At 40.6% G+C, this 19,930-nt stretch overlaps 1 protein-coding gene across 1 annotated transcript in view; it reads left to right on the top strand.

Moving 5' to 3' along the window:
• The window catches only part of ADAMTS18 (ADAM metallopeptidase with thrombospondin type 1 motif 18), a 156,968-nt gene that overhangs the window by 78,000 nt on the left and 59,038 nt on the right, over nt 1-19,930 (top strand). The window contains exons 7-11 of the mRNA XM_060130062.1: nt 222-381; nt 5,012-5,117; nt 8,442-8,579; nt 10,625-10,778; nt 16,226-16,321. Of these exons, the coding sequence (XP_059986045.1) occupies nt 222-381; nt 5,012-5,117; nt 8,442-8,579; nt 10,625-10,778; nt 16,226-16,321 (654 nt within the window). The remainder of the gene's footprint in view (nt 1-221; nt 382-5,011; nt 5,118-8,441; nt 8,580-10,624; nt 10,779-16,225; nt 16,322-19,930) is intronic.

Below are 19,930 nucleotides of genomic sequence, written 5' to 3'. Positions count from 1 at the left end.
AAACTCTGTAGTAACTAGCAATACTGTGAGCATTTACCCAAAATATTTTTAGTTTTTTTTTTTTTTAACACCAGTATGTCCAGCCTTAGCTCAGATGTTTTCCTCTGCTGACCCTTCCCCCAGAAACAAGATACTTCTGTGTTTGCCTGTACAAATGGAATGCTGCAACATTCTCATCTCTGTGACAAATTCACACTTTAATCTGTGTGGGTTTCCCATAGGGAGGACTATTGATCAACCATCATGCAGACCAATCTCTGAATAGTTTTTGTCAGTGGCAGTCTGCCCTCATTGGAAAGAATGGGAAGAGGCATGACCACGCCATCTTACTCACGGGATTTGATATCTGTTCCTGGAAGAACGAACCATGTGACACTCTAGGTATGATATGAGCAAATGCTTCATGCACACCCATGTTAGCTAAAAACACAGTCTGGAAACTTTCTATTGGGTGGGTGGCCCTCAGGTTTCTTAATAAGGAGACTTAATCTGCACATTGTGGAGTATCTTCATTGTACCCTCTGCTGAATGTTGTTCTTTTTAACTGAACTCAGTGTGGAATGGGAACCCCTTTACTTTATTCCTGTTCTGTGTTTCTTTAAACCTTTGGATGATCCTTTAGGCATGAGATAAATTGTCCTGTAACTACACAAGTTGTAGGTTATTCCATAAGCATCTTGACGGCAGAACTGGATAGCTGAAAAGAATTTGACTGGTCTCCGTGGCATTCAACTATGCCCCTAGGTAGCACGCTTCTTTTAGAAAGTTACTTGAACTTTGAAGCACTCAGCTCTTCCATATTTGTACAAGACAGTGAATTAGAACTCTATCTTTCACATCTATATTATATTTTCTAGTATAGTCTGTTGCATACAGTAGGAATTCAACAACGTTTTTAAATGAATTGATGCTCATCTAGATCGGGGTGGGCAAATGTTTTCTGTAAAGGGCAAGACAGTAAATATGTTAGGCTTTGCGTGTGTCACATAAGCTCTGTTGAAACTACTCACTTCAGCTGTATTAGTGAAAAAGACAGTATGTAAACAAGTGAGCATGGCTGTGTTCCAATAAAACTTCCTTTACTGAAACAGGCAGTGGGAACCATATTTTTCAGACACAACTGATAGTCCAGATTGATGGTAAAAATTTGGGGGTACTGAGAAAAGTTTACATGATTTACTCCCATTTTTTCCTCAAAATATATTTTTCCTTGAAGTGCTTTATAATCCTTCATAATATCTTAAAGATAAAAGTAGATTAGACTTTAATGGGCTTCCCTGGTGGCACAATGGTTAAGAATCCACCTGCCAATGCAAGGGACACGGGTTCGAACCCTGGTCCAGGGAGATCCCACATGCCGCGGAGCAACTAAGCCCGTGCGCCACAACTACTGACCCTGTGCTCTAGAGCCCGCGAGCCACGATGACTGAGCCAGCGAGCCACAACTACTGAAGCCCGAGTGCCTAGAGCCCATGCTCCGCAACAAGAGAAGCCACCTCAATGAGAAGCCTGCATGCCGCAACTAGAGAAAGCCCACGCACAGCAACGAAGACCCAACACAGCCAAAAATAAATAAATAAAATAAGTTTGTTTAAAAAAAAAGTAGATTAGACTTTTAGAATTTTTTATATTTTGTATTTTTCAAATTCTCTGTAATTGGTAAAGTAGCAGGATACAAAATTAATGCACAGAAATCTTTGGCATTCCTGTACACTAATGATGAAAAATCTGAAAGTGAAATTAAGAAAACACTCCCATTTACCATTGCAACAAAAAGAATAAAATATCTAGGAATAAACCTACCTAAGGAGACAAAAGACCTGTATGCAGAAAATTATAAGACACTGATGAAAGAAATGAAAGATGATACAGATAGATGGAGAGATATACCACGTTCTTGGATTGGAAGAATCAACATTGTGAAAATGACTCTACTACCCAAAGCAATCTACAGATTCAATGCAATCCCTATCAAACTACCACTGGCATTTTTCACAGAACTAGAACAAAAAATTTCACAATTTGTATGGAAACACAAAAGACCCCCAAATAGCCAAAGCAATCTTGAGAATGAAAAACGGAGCTGGAGGAATCAGGCTCCCTGACTTCAGACTATACTACAAAGCTACAGTAATCAAGACAGTATGGTACTGGCACAAAAACAGAAATACAGATCAATGGAACAGGATAGAGAGCCCAGAGAGAAACCCACGCACATATGGTCACCTTATCTTTGATCAAGGAGGCAAGAATATACAGTGGAGAAAAGACAGCCTCTTCAATAAGTGGTGCTGGGAAAGCTGGACAGGTACATGTAAAAGTATGAGATTAGAACACTCCCTAACACCGTACACAAAAATAAACTCAAAATGGATTAAAGACCTAAATGTAAGGCCAGGCACTATCAAACTCTTAGAGGAAAACATAGGCAGAACACTCTATGACATAAATCACAGCAAGATCCTTTTTGACCCACCTCCTAGAGAAATGGAAATAAAAACAAAAATAAACAGTTGGGACCTAATGAAACTTAAAAGCTTTTGCACAGCAAAGGAAACCATAAACAAGACCAAAAGACAACCCTCTGAATGGGAGAAAATATTTGCAAATGAAGCAACTGACAAAGGATTAATCTCCAAAATTTCCAAGCAGCTCATGCAGCTCAATATCAAAAAAAACAAACAACCCAATCCAAAAATGGGCAGAAGACCTAAGTAGACATTTCTCCAAAGAAGATATACAGATTGCCAAAAAACACATGAAATAATGTTCAATATCATTAATCATTAGAGAAATGCAAATCAAAACTACAATGAGATATCACCTCACACTGGTCAGAATGGCCATCATCAAAAAATCTAGAAACAATAAATGCTGGAGAGGGTGTGGAGAAAAGGGAACCCTCTTGCACTGTTGGTGGGAATGTAAACTGATACAGGCACTATTTAGAACAGTATGGAGGTTCCTGAAAAAACTACAAATAGAACTACCATACGACCCAGCAATCCCACTACTGGGCATATACTCTGAGAAAACCATAATTCAGAAAGAGTCATGTACCAAAATGTTCACTGCAGTTCTATTTACAGTAGCCAGGACATGGAAGCAACCTAAGTGTCCATCGACAGATGAATGGATAAAGAAGAGGTGGCATGTATATACAATGGAATATTACTCAGCCATAAAAAGAAACGAAATTGGGTCATTTGTAGAGACGTGGATGGACCTAGAGTCTGTCATACAGAGTGAAGTAAGTCAGAAAGAGAAAAAGAAATACCATATGCTAACACATATATATGGAATCTAAGAAAAAAAAAAAAGATCATGAAGAACCTAGGGGCAGGACAGGAATAAAGACACAGACCTACTAGAGAATGGACTTGAGGATATGGGGAGGGGGAAGGGTAAGCTGGGACAAAGTGAGAGAGTGGCATGGACATATATACACTACCAAACGTAAAATAGATAGCTAGTGGGAAGCAGCCACATAGCACAGGGAAATCAGCTCAGTGGTTTGTGACCACCTAGAGGGGTGGGATAGGGAGGGTGGGAGGGAGGGAGGGAAGATATATGGGAACATATGTATATGTATAACTGATTCACTTTGTTGTAAAGCAGAAACTAACACACCATTGTAAAGCGATTATACTCCAATAAAGATGTTAAAAAAATTCTCTGTAATGCCTGTATTATGTCCTATAAAATAAGTTTATTTTAATAGTTCACCATTAATCACAGTCTTCAAAACACGGTGCATGACTGAGAATCAACCGTTTGGGGTATTGTTCCATAGGTTGTGTTTTTATGATGGAGGTGGTATACATTCAGTCATATTCTGAGCTTGGAATTTGCAAAGTGACATTTGATAGCCCAGTGCATTGTTGCTGTTTTGAAGAGGGATTCTGAGAAGAGGTAGTTTTATCAGTCAGTCAGAGACCAAAATATACAGAAAGGCTTGGAGAAACAAGTACAGTCATGTCAGGACATAACCCTAACAACTGGTGTACAAGTCACTTATTTAAAGCAGCATGTCCTATTGCAAAGAACATGGGTGTTGACTTTCGAATATGCCTGCACTTAAATCCTGAGTCTAGAGTTTATGACTGTGAGATCTTGCGCAAATTAATTCACCTTTCTGAGCCTCAGTTTCTAATATATAATTATGCACACGTAGATGTACACGAGGCATATAGGACAGTGTATGGTATTTAACTGCCATTTATTTAGCATTGATGATGATGGTGCCATGCGCGATGTTTGCCTGCCTATACGTTAGGTTTACCAGATGACCCCACTTACATCATGGCAGCAAGGTGGAAGCAGTCAATTCACAAGCATATATTTCATACTCTTGGGTACATATCCTTGTTTTCCTAGTTATGAAGACCCACACTTGGGAAGAAAGGCAGTCAACACTATAACGTAGTTCAAGATAAACTCGAGAACAGGCTGGAATGATTTTATAACTGCTCCTAGGAGAAAAATAAAGTTAATCTGCTAACACTCTTTAGGCTTTTCCATGTTATCTGCTTTAGAAGAAAATGAGGGTGCGTCTCTTAGAAAATATACCTTGTTTTCTCATAGAAAATACACCTTGAGCTTTGATGCTAATACTACCGTTAAGTGACTTTTTTACATTGGTTTAGCTGTCATTTTAGCAATTGTTCTGACCCAAATAATGAGCTTAGATCAGGCATATAAATACCCTGTGACTTGCTATCCATCCTGTATATAAAATGGGAATTACAATACTCATACTGCCTTCATACAGTTGTTAGGAGGGTCAGTTGATGACAATATCTTTTAAAAGCAAGAAAGTATTAAGTCCTATTCTTATCTATTTAGAGAGAACAGAGAGGCGTAAAACACCTTTAGTGTTTTTCTACCAAAAAAAGAAAATACATTAATCCTTTGAACTAAAACTGTACAGAACATTTTGAGGGCATCAGAAATGATCAGGTATCTGTGTGTGTTCCTTTTGAATTTGGGTTTGAAATTGCTCTTTCAACAGGGTTTGCTCCCATCAGTGGAATGTGCAGTAAGTACCGAAGTTGTACCATCAATGAGGACACGGGACTTGGCCTGGCCTTCACCATCGCCCATGAGTCAGGGCACAAGTAAGTGACCCCTTGATATACCACTTTATATGAAAACCAGTTGGGCGATTCATTGACATTCCTCTAATAATTATTATTGACCTGGGTAGAATCAATAGGATAAATCTTGTATAAAGCTTAGAGTAGTACTTGACTCTAAGGAGGGCTCAATCGAAGGCCAGTCATTGTCGAGGCTTTTGTTAAAGACATTTGATAGCTACTCCATGGTAGATTGTGTGCATAAAGGGACTGCGAGTTATCTAATGGATCCGCTGGTCATTTAGGCATGTGTTTATTTTCTTCCAAGTTTTGCGGCAGTAAAGATACTTTTAGTTCATTATACTACAGAAATAGTCATGGGGACATGTCAATTCCTAGAATGTAATGACATGTTAATTGTTTAAAAACTTTTGTGTATGCTGGATATTCTTTTCCTCGGTGTCATTGCGTGTCCTTAATATTCTTTTAATTTAATTCTTTTGTGAGAATAGGGTTAGAAAGGAGGAATAAGAAACCTAAGAGTAATGAGATGAATGTATTTTATGAAGCATATAACCTGGTACACATACAGTTCTACAGAGAATTTTCACATTATTTAAGCAGTAGCATCTATATTGGAATAAGCATACTGCTTCACAAAATGACTGTCTCAGAGGGTGTATGAGTTTAGGAGTGTATGTATGTGTGTCTTGTATTCAGCATTTATACTGAATGCTCGTTTTCAGAGCATTAGTTAATTTCTGACTTAAAAATAAAAGCAAACGCGATCTATTTCGCAACTATGATTTATATTTTGGTATTTTGGTATTAGTGTGTCTTGTGAGCTATTTATTATCTTCAGAAAATTTGAATCTTGACCATTACTGTTATCCAACAGTCACCCAGCATTTTATATCTATGCACAACTGCTTTTATAGCAAGTTACGAATGAACCAATTTTATTGGAACAGTGGCGCAAAAATGCCCATTAGGCACAGGGTCCCTGATAAGTGCAGAAAATAAAATATCTAAATGTTTCACCAGCATGAGGTCCACATGAACCAGTCTCTCACTTTTAAAAAAGTATTGGCCTTTAGGGACTTCCCTGGTGGCACAGTGGTTGGGAACCCACCTGCCAATGCAGGGGACACGGGTTCGATCCCTGGTCCGGGAAGATCCCACATGCTGCGGAGCAACTAAGCCTGTGTGTCACAACTACTGAGCTTGTGCTCTAGAGTCCGCGAGCCACAACTACTGAGCCCGTGTGCCACAACTACTGAAACCCACGCACCTAGAGACCGTGCTCCACAACAGGAGAAGCCACCGCAATGAGAAGCCTATGCACCACAACAAAGAGTAGCCCTCACTCGCCCCAACTAGAGAAAGCCTGCGCACAGTAACGAAGACCCAATGCAGTCAAAAATAAATAAATTAAAAATAAATAAATTTAAAAAAAAACGTATTGGCCTTTAAAAAATGTAATCATCTTTGGTCATGAGTTAAAGATACCAATATCAAAATCCAACACATTAGTAAGGAAAACCGAAGACATTCTCCAGGTGCGTTGAGGAGAGTCAGAGGTAGGAGGAAGAACAGATATAATGGAAAGTACATACTCAAATTCTAAATAACATGGCCTAACAGAGTTACATTTTGAAACAGACAATTCATGAGATTTTGACAAGACTTTTGACATGTGCTAAAGAAAATGCATGTTATCTTCTAAAAGGGTGTTAAATCAAAGTAAATTAGAAAATTAAAAAATTTCAAGTTCAAAATTCAATTCAAACTTCTTTTTCTTATGTGCCTAAAACTACAGTGAAATGCTGATTTAATGAGCTTCTCCTCTTAGAGTAATGGCTTTGATCTCTCCCCACCTTATCCCCATTTCTGTGATTCTTATCCTTTCCTGTGGTGCTTTACATGTAAATTTCCTTCTGCTTTTGACTTTCACAAATATTTTTAGAAACAGTGTCTCCCAAACAAACCCCCTTAGTTTCCTGGTAAGGTACAATGATGAACTGAATTGGGCAAAGTGGAGGATGGGGAAATGCTTTCCCCGAGTGTGTTTTGAGGTTAATTAATACCTGTGTGTGAATCCGTCACCTCTAAAGCCCTGGGGTGCTCACTGATAGGACCACAGTATACCACCATCCTACCATTCCTTGCCTGATAAATTGGGAGGAATGATGGGAAAATAGCTAGTTTGCAGACATGGGTCACAATAGGATCATATCTATGGTTATAATACAGTTGTTTATTTGGAATAGGCTACCTTCGAAGGACGGCTATATTGATAAGTTATTATATCAGAGTAGCATGCTTATTTCCACAGAAATCCTACCTGCCTCTTAAAAATATGTTCTTAAGAGACACATTTTACTCCTCTAAATAATTAGGCTAAGAACAATCTAAATCAATGATAAATTGGTATCCCTCCATTCTCTACCTCCAGAGAGAAGTCAGAAAAAGCTTTTTTGGGCCCTGAATTTTTTGGAGATGACCAAAGAAGCTTATTTCCCCATCCCCTTCCAATTTAACATGGCCTGAAGGAAGCTCTGTCTTTGTGGTGTGTGTATTCTATGTGCATATAAACTTTAATGTCACATTTATGCTACCATTTAGGAGATTTGGGAGTCATTGAGTCACTGAGGTGTAATGTATATGATTTCTAGGTAAACCACCTAAAATTATTTTTACTCTGTTATTGCTAGAACCTTCTTTGGTGAAATAGACCAAATTAAAGTCTTCTCAAAAAATGCATTCAAAAGAAGTCCATCATGTGCCTTCAGTATATGGATTCAACTATTAATTTTCAAAGATGTTTATGGCTGTAGGTAGGGGAATTCAATTATATAAAGAGTCTGTGATTTCAGCAATAAAGTGATCAGCATTAGAAGTTTATATGTCACACTAATGCATAAAGAGTCAGTAAACAAGTATAATCAGCTTCTGTCTGTACTTACCTCCTACTCATTCTGAAGTTTCTTACCACAGTTCCATATGGGTGGCAAGAAAAAAATTTTTGCTGTTTGGAATAAAATAATTTGACTGTCTCATCATTTTAGTTTAACTTGGAAATCTTGACCAAAATTTTCTTGCCCTTAAAATCTGTAGCACGTATGCCATTCTTTGATTTTGTGGCCAAGATATAATATAAAAAAGCCCTTAGCATTCTTCAGAATTTTCTACATGAATTTTACAACAATAGATAGTACCTCGTTTTGTCTTTCCCTTTTCTTACAATCTTAGTGACTCTGTCCCTCACTTGGGTTCCCTGATTCTCAATACATCTTTTTTTTCCTCTGCTTAAAGTTTGGGAAACGGGTTCCCAGAAGGCTTTCTGTTTTCTTCTTTGTGTTGTAGTTTCGGCATGGTTCACGATGGGGAAGGCAACCCCTGCAGGAAAGCGGAAGGCAACATCATGTCTCCCACGCTGACCGGAAACAATGGGGTGTTCTCGTGGTCCTCGTGCAGCCGGCAGTACCTGAAGAAATTCCTCAGGTAACACAGACCAGAGCCAGGGGCGTTCCCAGGTTTGGAGTAGTGACCGTGAACGGTGCTCAACAGACATGAAAACAAATACTTGGTGGATTGATGACGATGATATTGTCATGATTATTGCTGAAGAAATACAGTGAAGGTCTAATATTGTGCTAAATGCTCCTCATATATTGCCCATTCCATCCTCACGTCGATCCCATTATTATCCTCATTCTAGAGTCGAGGAAATTGAGTCTTAGGGAGGTTAATTGTGCTTAAGGGTCTATAGCTGGCAAGTTGTCAACATAAGCCTCACACTTAGGTCTGTTGTGACTCCATGGTCTGTGCTTAGAACTCTCTCTCCTCTATGATGTCCAGAGGTTGCTGGATATATTGCCTTTTTACTGTAACTAATTATTTTAATCTGATCAGTCACCTCAGTCATAAGAGTATTAAAAGTGCTAAAATGGTGCGCTTGTGTTACGGTGAATGGAGCCTTGTGTTGACTGGCTATTTTGTTTGAAATGGCCACGAGCTAGCTCAGTGTCCAAGAGACATCCAAAGGGCATGATGATAGCTACGTAAAATCCCTTCAATAACTCAAAACTCCTAGATTTCATGAGTAAAATGGGAGTTAGGAAGGTAGCACTCTTTGATTCATAGTAAATGATGAACACAAACTTGAAACTCTTGGACATTTCCTTTGATTTTCTTAAATATTATATATATTTGACCATTTTACAACACTAGAGTTGTGGTTAAACATACATGTATTGTATTATTTTATATGTATGTAGATATAGCTTGTTTATGTTGACTCGTAAGAACCCTCAGGTTCTTATCGCATCTCCCTTTGACCAGATATTAGGGAAACTAACCACGTTTCTTTGAGAATTATTATTCCCCTGATACTTTTTGTTTTGAACTTGTGCCAGGGAGTATTACTTGCAAATGTTTACAGAATTAGCCATACACACAGGCAAGGCTGATTCAATGGAAGGATGTCTAACCAAATGATGCCCCAAAGGACAGTAAAAAATGGACAAGCCTCTCGCTATGTGACTTTCGCACATAGAAGATTTTCTAATTCATTTTAAATTTATGATCCGGGGCCTGAAGTTATCTCTTCCATCTCATGTGAGAATGCAATCAGTAAATACTATAAATCAAGGTCAATTTAGTATAGATTGAACTTCCATCATTTTTATGATATAGTTAAATGCTTTTTTGTGTATAATAATAATCACAGCAACAGAAGCTAACTTTGAATGCTTCCTGCGCTGTGGTGAGCAGGTTACATTGTCTCGCTTGATGTGTTAACAACTCTTATGGAAGTCTAATTATGTCAGTAATGAGATGTATAAGAGTTGATCTTGATTGCATGGTTGACTAGGACCCCCATCTGTCTGACTCCAAAATGCCACGTAACCACCATACTGTTTTACCTCTCAGTGACATCCTAGTTTAATTATTTAAGTAAGTGGAGATAAGGTGCTTTCTATGAAAATCCATCCCATTAAGACGGATTTTTTTTTTTTGCTCAACACATCCTTTCTCCTGATTCCCTGATTTGTTTCAAAATATTTTCCGTTTTTTGCTCATAAAGATTATTTGAGGTAAAATACATCTTTGACCACTGCCCCATTGTCTGTAAAAAACACAGCGTGACTTTCAACTCTTTGAAGACAAGTAACTGTCTCTAACTAGTTTATTTTGTAACTTGAATACTCACCACAGAGTAGGCACTCAGACAAATTTGTTGAACATTGTTGAATGAGACTATTGGGGAAAAATTTCAAATGTACTGACTTCTCCCATCTCCTAGTAGGTCAGGCTTCACAAGCTGGATGGCTATAACTTCCAGTACCATGTACAAAAACCCTTTGCAGTTGTGTAAATTTCATCTTCTTAGATGGGACAGGACTCACTCTTTTAACTTTAAGCATGTACCTATTTCTTTGCCATGTTACATTTTTCTTCACATGAATGCCTTCAGAGGTATGTTGTTTTGTGTGGCCAGATGACAGATAGACATGGTAACTAATAAGGATGTGTTATCACTGCAGTACACCTCAGGCTGGGTGTCTGGTGGATGAGCCCAAGCAAACAGGACAGTATAAATATCCGGACCAACTACCAGGACAGATTTATGACGCTGACACACAATGCAAGTGGCAATTCGGAGCCAAAGCCAAGCTATGCAGCCTTGGTTTTGTGAAGGTACGTTTGCTTGTGATTTCAAACGTACGTTAAGATTCTATCGCGTGTCTGTGTATCTACCAGAAGTATAAACATTTGGTTTGCTGAGGCCAAGGGTTAGAGTCTGGGTTATCTCTACAATGTCATCTGTTTGGCGTGATAATTAAGTGGCAATTTTACTGTCAGTGAATTATCCAGGCTTATCCCCTATAGACCGTGCCTGGTTTAAATACCATCTGACTGCGTCCTTGGAAGAAAATTCCTCCTCTGTAGACAAAGATTTTATCACAAGTAGTAAATCTAGATACAGTAGCTTTTACCTACTGCTCGTAACTGTTTTTGTTATCATTGTTTCATATTCCCTTTTAATGTAATTCATATAAGATCATCACCACCTCAGAAGACATACATATGCCTTTTACAGTAATAGGACCATGATCATTGGCAGCTAACTTTTTTTGTATGTGTCTTGAGTAATCTTAACACTTCTTTTGTATGTATGTTGAGTAATCTTTTGTTTTTTTGAGTATCAAGGTGTCTCTTGAGTAATCTTAAAATTTTTGTGTCATCTTTCGTTCAAGAAAGACTTACATGTTTTGTAAATAAGTTGACTTGTATCATTTCTTTTAGATTCCGCATATAAGCGATATCATATGATATTTGTCTTTCTCTGTCTGACTTGCTTCACTTAGTATGATAGTCTCCAGGTCCATTCATGTTGCCACAAATGGCATTATTTCATTCTTTTATGGCTGAGTAATAGTCCATTGTGTATATATACCACATCTTCTTTATCCATTCATCTTTGCTCTACACCTGAAAGTAGCACAACATTGTTAATCAACTATACTCCGACATAAAATTAAAAATTAAAAAAAAAGAAGGACTTACCTTTCTGTGAAAAAGATATATGGGAAGACGCAAAAGTCCAGGACGTAGAAATGAGAGAAGCATGGTTCCAACTGGTTGACAACTACATCACTGACCATCTCAACATCCCTAAAAAGTAGAATCATTTTTAAGTTGGTTAATTCCTAGTATCCAAAGAGAAACGTGGAAATTCTAGGTATCTGGATACATGGAAATTTTGGAGATTTATAGCTCCTCTTCCCCTCTCTATTCCTATTCCTTCTCCTCCTCCTTTCTTCTCCCTCTTCCTTTTTGTCCACCACCATCACCACTACCATTACCACCACCATCAGCAACACCACCGCCATCGCTATCACCATCACTGCTGTCCTCCGTCACCACCATCCACCGTCACCCCCCAGCAATTGCCAAGTGAGTGCTCCACATAAAGCATTACACTTAGAGACTTATTTTACTTTTCCTGAATCTTCACAAAAACCTTTTGAAGTGAGAATTATCACCCACTTTTTTTTTATTTTTTTGCGGTATGCGGGCCTCTCACCGCTGTGGCCTCTCCCGTTGCGGAGCACAGGCTCCGGACGCGCAGGCTCAGCGGCCATGGCTCACGGGCCCAGCCGCTCCGCGGCATGTGGGATCCTCCCGGACCAGGGCACGAACCCACATCGCCTGCATCGGCAGGCGAACTCTCAACCCCTGCGCCACCAGGGAAGCCCTACCTATCACCCACTTTTTAAGTAGAGCTCAGAAAATGTATTCCATTGGCCCAGAGCCACAAAAAAAAAAAGCTTCCTTGGTGGAAGCTAAACAAGCTGCATCACCCACATTGATGTTAAGCTTCCTCTTCTTCATTAGTTAGCACCAGTGTTTCCTAAACTTCAGCATTAATGTTCAGTCCTTAACAATTACCTTTATTAGTGGTGCCATATCTTTGTCGTATTTTTCACTTGTTGCTTTTCTATGAATCAACTCACTTTAAAAAAAAATAAAAGTCCAGAGCTTCCCTGGTGGCGCAGTGGTTGAGAGTCCGCCTGCCGATGCAGGGGACACGGGTTCGTGCCCCGGTCTGGGAGGATCCCACATGCCGCGGAGCGGCTGGGCCCGTGGGCCATGGCCGCTGGGCCTGCGCGTCCGGAGCCTGTGCTCCGCAACGGGAGAGGCCACAACAGTGAGAGGCCCGCGTACCACAAAAAAAAAAAAAGAAAAAAGTCCAGTCCTGAGAAATAATAACCACCAAAACGCCAGTTTTATATGGGATTGCATATTTTTCTAGTGCAATTTAAATGCGTAACCATTAGAAAAGTTTATGCATACACCATCCACATTTTTTGGTGTATCCTCCATGGTATGTGGATCTTAATTTGGCAAACGCTAGTGAGCTGGAGAAGGCTGAACACGGGACAGATTTGGGGGGACAGCTGGGGAATTTTGTTTTGGACATGTTAAGCTTGAGACGCTTGATAGAGTTTGGTATGCAAGGACCATTAACGTTTTGAGTATGTCATGCTACCCCTGAAGGGGCATCCAATCTTTAGAATACAACAGGAGAAAGGTGGCCAACAGGGACAGGACAGAGCAACATACAGCAAAGAGACTCTTTCCTTAAAGAGCCACATCCAGGCAACCTGAGACCTTTGGAGTCTCTGTGGTTATTTTCCTTTCCCTTAAATTATGACTTAAGACTAGGGAATTATATAGATAAGGAAAAGTTAGATGAATAAGCTGGGGGAAAAAAGAGGGAAGAATAAGCAAAAAAGTGCAAACTCTCATTTCTGTTTACTTTGAAAGGAAGCCTTCTCAGAGGGCTCTCGGGTCGTCAGAGCATGTCGTTGGTTATAATTACGTTTGACTTCTGTACTTCACCGCAAAAGAAATAACATGTTCATACAGCCTGTCGTATTTCACTCTGGAATCCCTGTGTTTTTGTGTTTTGCTTTATTTTCCTGGTCTTCTCCAGCTGCCCCCTTTCCTTAGCCCTGTGGCTTGGCGTTGGCTGTGGAATGAGGGGGTCTCCTTTGCTTTGGTCCACCCTGGGGTCATTTGGGTGGCTGCCACCTAGGCTCTGGGTGTGGGTTATGGCTTTCCCCTGGCTGTAAGAGGGAAAACAATTTAATTCTGAAAGCCTTTCGAACTGCGGCTGTGTTTCAATGGTTACCTCCCTTTCCTCCATTTTGATGTAGATTATCCTTTTCCCAGCTTAACTTGTCCCACCTATGACCCAATATGGGAGCACACGGAGATGATGAACCTCATTCATTTTGTCGGAAGGCTGCCTTAGGCTTTCTACTAATGTCAGTAGCAGGTCCATTTCCATGGGAAATGTTTCCATATTGTGTCTTCTGAGCTGTATCGAGCTTTGGAAATAGTGTGTGTGGTGCCTATCTGGGGCTGTTGCTGGTGGTGGTGTTTCCAAGCAGTGTCCTGGAGGTCCTTCCCTTCTCTTTTTGGGAGAAGAATTTTACGGTCCGTAAGACCAGGCTCACTGCCTGTATCTCTCGTTTCCTTGTGTTTTCTTTTCTCAGTCCTGTGGAACCCTTTTTTTGTGAAATATTTCTAAGTATGCTCTTGCCATATTTTCTAACCATGAAATGTCTGTTAACTGGAATGCTTGGAGAATCAGGTGCCTGCCTGGTTCATTGAATTTTCAGGAGTACAACAAGTGACCACAAAAATCATTTTGTATTCTCCCTCATCGTTACTATTTTCCCAAAAATAGATGTGTTCACTTTCTACCTTAGTCAGTAGAATGTGGTGAACAAAATGGAATGACTTTGGAGATTCATGATTTTGACATTCCATTAATGATGTCATTCTGAAAAGCAACTCCACCTTTTGAGCTGGAAGGAATCTGGTTCAGTCCCCTTCCTTTATTTTTTTCTTTTTTTTAATTAGTTTTTTATTTTTGGCTGCGTTGGGTCTTCGTTGCTGTGCGCGGGCTTTCTCTGGTTGCGGCGAGCAGGGACTACTCTTCGTTGAGGTGCGCGGGCTTCTCATTGCGGTGGCTTCTCTTGTTGCGGGGCATGGGCCCTAGGCACATGGGCTCAGTAGTTGTGGCATGGGGGCTCAGTAGTTGTGACTCATGGGCTCTAGAGCGCAGGCTCAGTAGTTGTGGCTCACGGGCTTAGTTGCTCCGCGGCATGCGGCATCTTCCTAGACCAGGGTTCGAACCCATGTCCCCTGCATTGACAGGCGGATTCTCAACCACTGTGCCACCAAGGAAGTCCCTCCCCTCCTTTATAGATAGGCAGCCTAAGGCCTGGAGAAGTTGAGAGCTTTCTAGCATCCATTGGTGGTACAACCAGGTCCAGAGCAATGGTCAAGGATCCGGACTCTGAAATCAGGCCAGTTTGCGTCCTGCCTTTGCCACTTACCAGCTGGGGGACCTTACAGCTTGAAACCGTCAGTATCTTGCTCAGTTTCCTCATCTCAATGAGTTTATAAGAGGAATTGCTGTTCACCACTAAATGGTGTTAACGACAGTATTTATTTCCTATGCCTGCTGTAATAAATTTCCACAAACGTAGTGACTTAAAACAACTCAAATTTATTTTCCTGTAGTTCTGGAGGTAGACATCTGAAATGCATCACACTGGGCTAAAATCAAGTGTTGGCCAGGTCGTGTTCCTTCTGGAAGGTCTAGAAGAGAGGCCATTCTCTTGCCTTCTCCAGCTTCCCAAAGTGGCTGGCATTCTTGGGTCACGGCCTCTTCCTCCATCTTCAGAATCAGCAGCACCTCCCTGAGTTCTCCCCCTGCTGCCATCTCTCCGGTTCTCTTCTGTCTTCCTCTTCCCTGTTTAAGGACCTTTGTGATTACCTTGGGCCCATCTGGAAGATCTCAGCACTTCCCCATCTCAAGGTCAACGGATTAGCAACATTAATTTTATCTGCAACTTTAATTCTCCTTTGCTATATAACCTAATATAGTCACAGGTTCCAAGAATTAGGACATGGTTGCTTTGGGGGCCGTCATTCTGCCTACTACAATCCAGTATGAGAGTTACATTATTTCCTAGGCCTAGTGTAAGAATTAAATTGTCCAAATGCTTGAAAATTATTAGAAAGGTGAAGAAGGAACGATGATGATCATTTACACCATTTATCCTTGAGAACAACCCTGTTGAGGCATGTGCTAATTTTATCACTTATTCACAGGTGAGGAAACTGCAGTTTAAAGGGCTTCTATAACATGTCCATAGGTCCTGCAACCTGGAAATGCAGGACAAGGATTTGAATCAGACATGCATTATTCCAGTCTTGGTCTGTTCTACTTAAATGATGATGATGATGGTGATGATGATGGTGGTGATGGTGGTTAGAAACCAGATCTCTTAGTTAAAAGGCAAATAGTCTCCACATTAACTATTGTTACCTCCCAGTCATTACTAAACACACATGAATATATGGGTAGTGTAGAAGTTTCCTACTTACGTATTTGCTAGGACATATTACTGGTTACCTTGCTACTACCAACTTCACTTGACTCTACTTTCTGGATAATGTCCCATTTCGGCCACCTGAAAATAGAATGTTTTATACAACAGCTTTGGATCTCTTTGTTTTTATTGCGTCATCACCCTTGCCATCTCCTTCTTTCCTTTCAGGACATTTGCAAATCGCTTTGGTGCCACCGAGCGGGCCACAGGTGTGAGACCAAGTTCATGCCTGCCGCGGAAGGGACCGTTTGTGGCTTGAGTATGGTAAACTGCCTACTTGTTAGTTTTTAGTTCTAGAGACTTCATAAAGTATAGAACCCAAACTATTTGTACTGTTACCTCAGACCGGAACACTTTGGCTTCATCTGTTTTCGGACTTTGCTTTCAATTAACCAGCATTCTTTAGCAGCTATTCTAAAACTCGCTGCGAATATAACCGAGTTGGCTCCATCTTTTAAGAAGGTTTCTTTCCTTTTGCCTTTGTTTTCCATTTGTAGATGGAGGCTTGGGTTCAAATGTTTCTAGTTCAGTGAGCTGGAGGGCTTCATTGTTTACTGTTTGCTTTTTAAACTTGATTCAGTGTAGACAAGCCTTGGGAAGCAGATATTTCCTTTAGTAGCAAAGGAAGGACTGTGCCCGCATACGCCTCTGTGACGCACCTCACAGGGCCAGTCATTGAGCTTCTGACATGCCCGCTAGCAGCATCCTGTCCCTTATAGCAGCATCTCTTGAGGGGCAAGCTGCGTCTCCGTCTAGGTTGTACAGAAAGGCTTTTCGCTCGCAATATCTTCAACCCTAAGAACCATTTCTATTACAGAAGATTATGGGAGATTTCTGTGTTTTGAAGGAAGGACTCTCATATATGAGTTTCTGTTTTTCTTCCCCTTTCCCAGTAGAGTCTGGAGGGGAAGATACCCTTGAGGGTGGGGCTTCCCTGGTGGCGCAGTGGTTGAGAGTCCGCTGCCGATGCAGGGGACACGGGTTCGTGCCCCGGTCCGGGAAGATCCCACATGCCGCGGAGCGGCTGGGCCCATGAGCCATGGCCGCTGAGCCTGTGTGTCCGGAGCCTGTGCTCCGCAACGGGAGACGCCACAACAGTGAGAGGCCCGCGTACCGCAGGAAAAAAAAAAAAAAAAGATACACTTGAGGTCCCAGTAGAATGATCCAGATTTGGGGCATAACTTTGAAAGACCATGACAGAGAAGCTGTGAACAATGAGAGAGCTGGAGATATTGCAGGTTTTTCGGTCTCTGCCATTGGCTCTCTTGAGACAGCCAAGCCTGTAGAAAAGAATTGGCCACTTAAATTGAATTCAATTCCATCATAATGTCTTGACCACTAGATATCAGTGAAATATCTACAGAGATAAATAAAACTCCATTTTATCTCTTCAAACATTTACAGTCCAATGGGGGAACCTGCACAGAAGCCAATAACTTTGGTTCTTTTTAAACACATCTTCTTGAAGCACGTAGCTGCTATCGAAGCCCAAGTGAATAAGAAATGAATCCTGCTTGGAAATAGGGGTGCACTTAGAATAAACTACGATGAATGGGTGCCCCAAGATGGCTGTTGGAATTTGAATTTGAAGTTCTTCAGTTGGGTGAAGGAATTTGAATCTGAAGTTCTTCAGTTGGGTGAAGGAATTTGAATTTGAAGTTCTTCAGTTGGGTGAAAGAGAGACTTTTTCGAAGAGACCAGCAATAAAGGCAAAGACACAGACACACGAAATAAATGAATATTGAGAAGATGCTTTCTGATATTCGTTAAGGCATTTCTTCAATACCTCTAAAAAGATTTTATTTTTTAACTCTTTTTATTTTAAAGCAAATAAACATTTAAAAAATTGAAGCATGCTATGCGATTTTTAATCAGATGTCCTGGTCTTAGGAAATCTCAGTAAGGATTCTCAGCGAAAATGTGCAGAAGGGTGTTTTAGCTGTGGTGATACAAAACAATGAATTAATCGAATATGTAAACACTGCTCACATCATTTTTATTTTTGGAGTGTCAGAGTTGCGAACTTGCAACTTGAGGATTAGTGGGCATTCTTTCATTAAGAAAGCAACAGCGTCAAACGTGAGAGGGATGTACGAGAAAAGATTTATATAGTAAATGAGGAAAATAAGTGGTAAATGGCATAGATCAAAGCTCTGTTATGTAAATACACCCAGGATCTAGTTTGACAGGGGCTAAACTGCTTCTGGATTAGAGTTAAGTTAATATAGCATGAGATTAATCAAGACAGAATTAGAAAATAGATGTCCTTAGACCACTGCCCCCATCTCACTATTTTGAAACACCAGACTATGGTTATATAATAAACTGCAGAAAAGCCCTTACCGGTAAGGTCACCCTCAGTTGAGAGCATTCTGGTAACTTCCACCCAGCTTCACTCCAGTATAATTACACTGCACTCATAGATATGGTTCTTGCAGTCTTCTTTCCCTAGGGGATGTAATTGGCTATTCATTAGACTGTAAACTCCATGAGGCCAGGGCCATGTCCTGTAGAGTAGCAGTCACCCCATGTTTTGTTTCTTTCATTGTAACTGAAACCCACCTGAATCCTCCCTGCCCCCTTCTCGCTGGTCCTTCAGTGGTATTTGTGCCACGAATACTGGGTAAACACGTGAGGATATGAAAGTCTCATACTTCTATCTAGGTTATGTGTACGAGGAAAGAAAGGTTTGTGCTTGCTGTCTGTTATAAAAGGTATTTGCCCAAGTCATGGCCATTTAATTTGAAATTAGAAGCAGTGATAGAAGCATATATGAATAGATCCATATAACTACATGTGTATATATCTTGTGTATTACGTTTTCTATGTAATAAACATGCAGATCGTGCATGTATGTGTGTATATTCCTATGTATTCCTGGTTTCTCTACTGATTAAAAACGCCAGAGGAGACAAATCTCTGAGCAGCTTAACTTGATACCAGGATGAATATTGAAATAAAAGAAAGGCAAATTAATTGAAGGATTGGAACAGATCTCAAAGCCATATTTCTAAAAAATAAAATTTTGAGTTAAGATGCATTGGTCAGTCATTTGCCTCCGAGGTGAGTAGTAAATATGTCCTTAGGCTACTGAGTTTAAACCCAGTCTCAGCTGGGTGTGTAGCTAGTTGGGTAGTTCGACTCTGAGCAAGTTAGTATTTCTTTGCTAAATTTCTTTCACTCAGAAAATAGTTATTAACTGCGACGTGCTTTGTGAAGGTTACGTTAGATACTGCATCTGAAGTTTTCCCCCATCTCCCCCCCAGCACCATTGTGCACACAGAGAAGCAACTTAATAAACTGTAGCTGCTGTTGTTGTTAGTATTGGCTCTTGTTATCATTTTGTCCCAGCCACTGAGCTCAGTGCCTGAGAGACGCAGCCATTCTTGGTGGGGAAGATTCAGGTTCGTGCTTATGGTTGACAAAATCCTCAAATGACCCATTGCTTCCCCCGTCAAAGTTCTCAACAACGTTATATGATTTCATGCAGACTCTGAAGTAGCAATTAATCCAGGGGAAAGAAAAATGGAAAACAGAGGAATTCATCAGCACATGGCAAGAAACTGAAGGAAGGAAGCCATCTCTTGACCTAGTCAAAGCGCGCTAGCAACCAAGCCTCACAACAGACCGCCACGAAGCCAAGTGTATCACGGGGGAAAAGTGGAGATTTGAACGCGTAACCAACTCCCCGTAATTCTGTAACCGATCCCCACTCCTCGGCAGAACCTGGCACGATCCAAACCCCAACCCTTTGGATCTAATTGCAGAGGCTTTTAGGCAAGTGTGCAATTATGCTCTAAATCATGCAGAACTTGCTCATAATAAAAGCGCCGCAGGGGGAAAAAAGAAAGCACTCCCAGCGGTGAGTGCAAC

This window comes from Lagenorhynchus albirostris, chromosome 19 (genome assembly GCF_949774975.1).
Source record: "Lagenorhynchus albirostris chromosome 19, mLagAlb1.1, whole genome shotgun sequence".
Taxonomy (NCBI): domain Eukaryota; kingdom Metazoa; phylum Chordata; class Mammalia; order Artiodactyla; family Delphinidae; genus Lagenorhynchus; species Lagenorhynchus albirostris.
The sequence above is the reverse complement of the archived record's forward strand: the minus strand, read 5'-3'. Positions and strand labels throughout refer to the sequence as shown.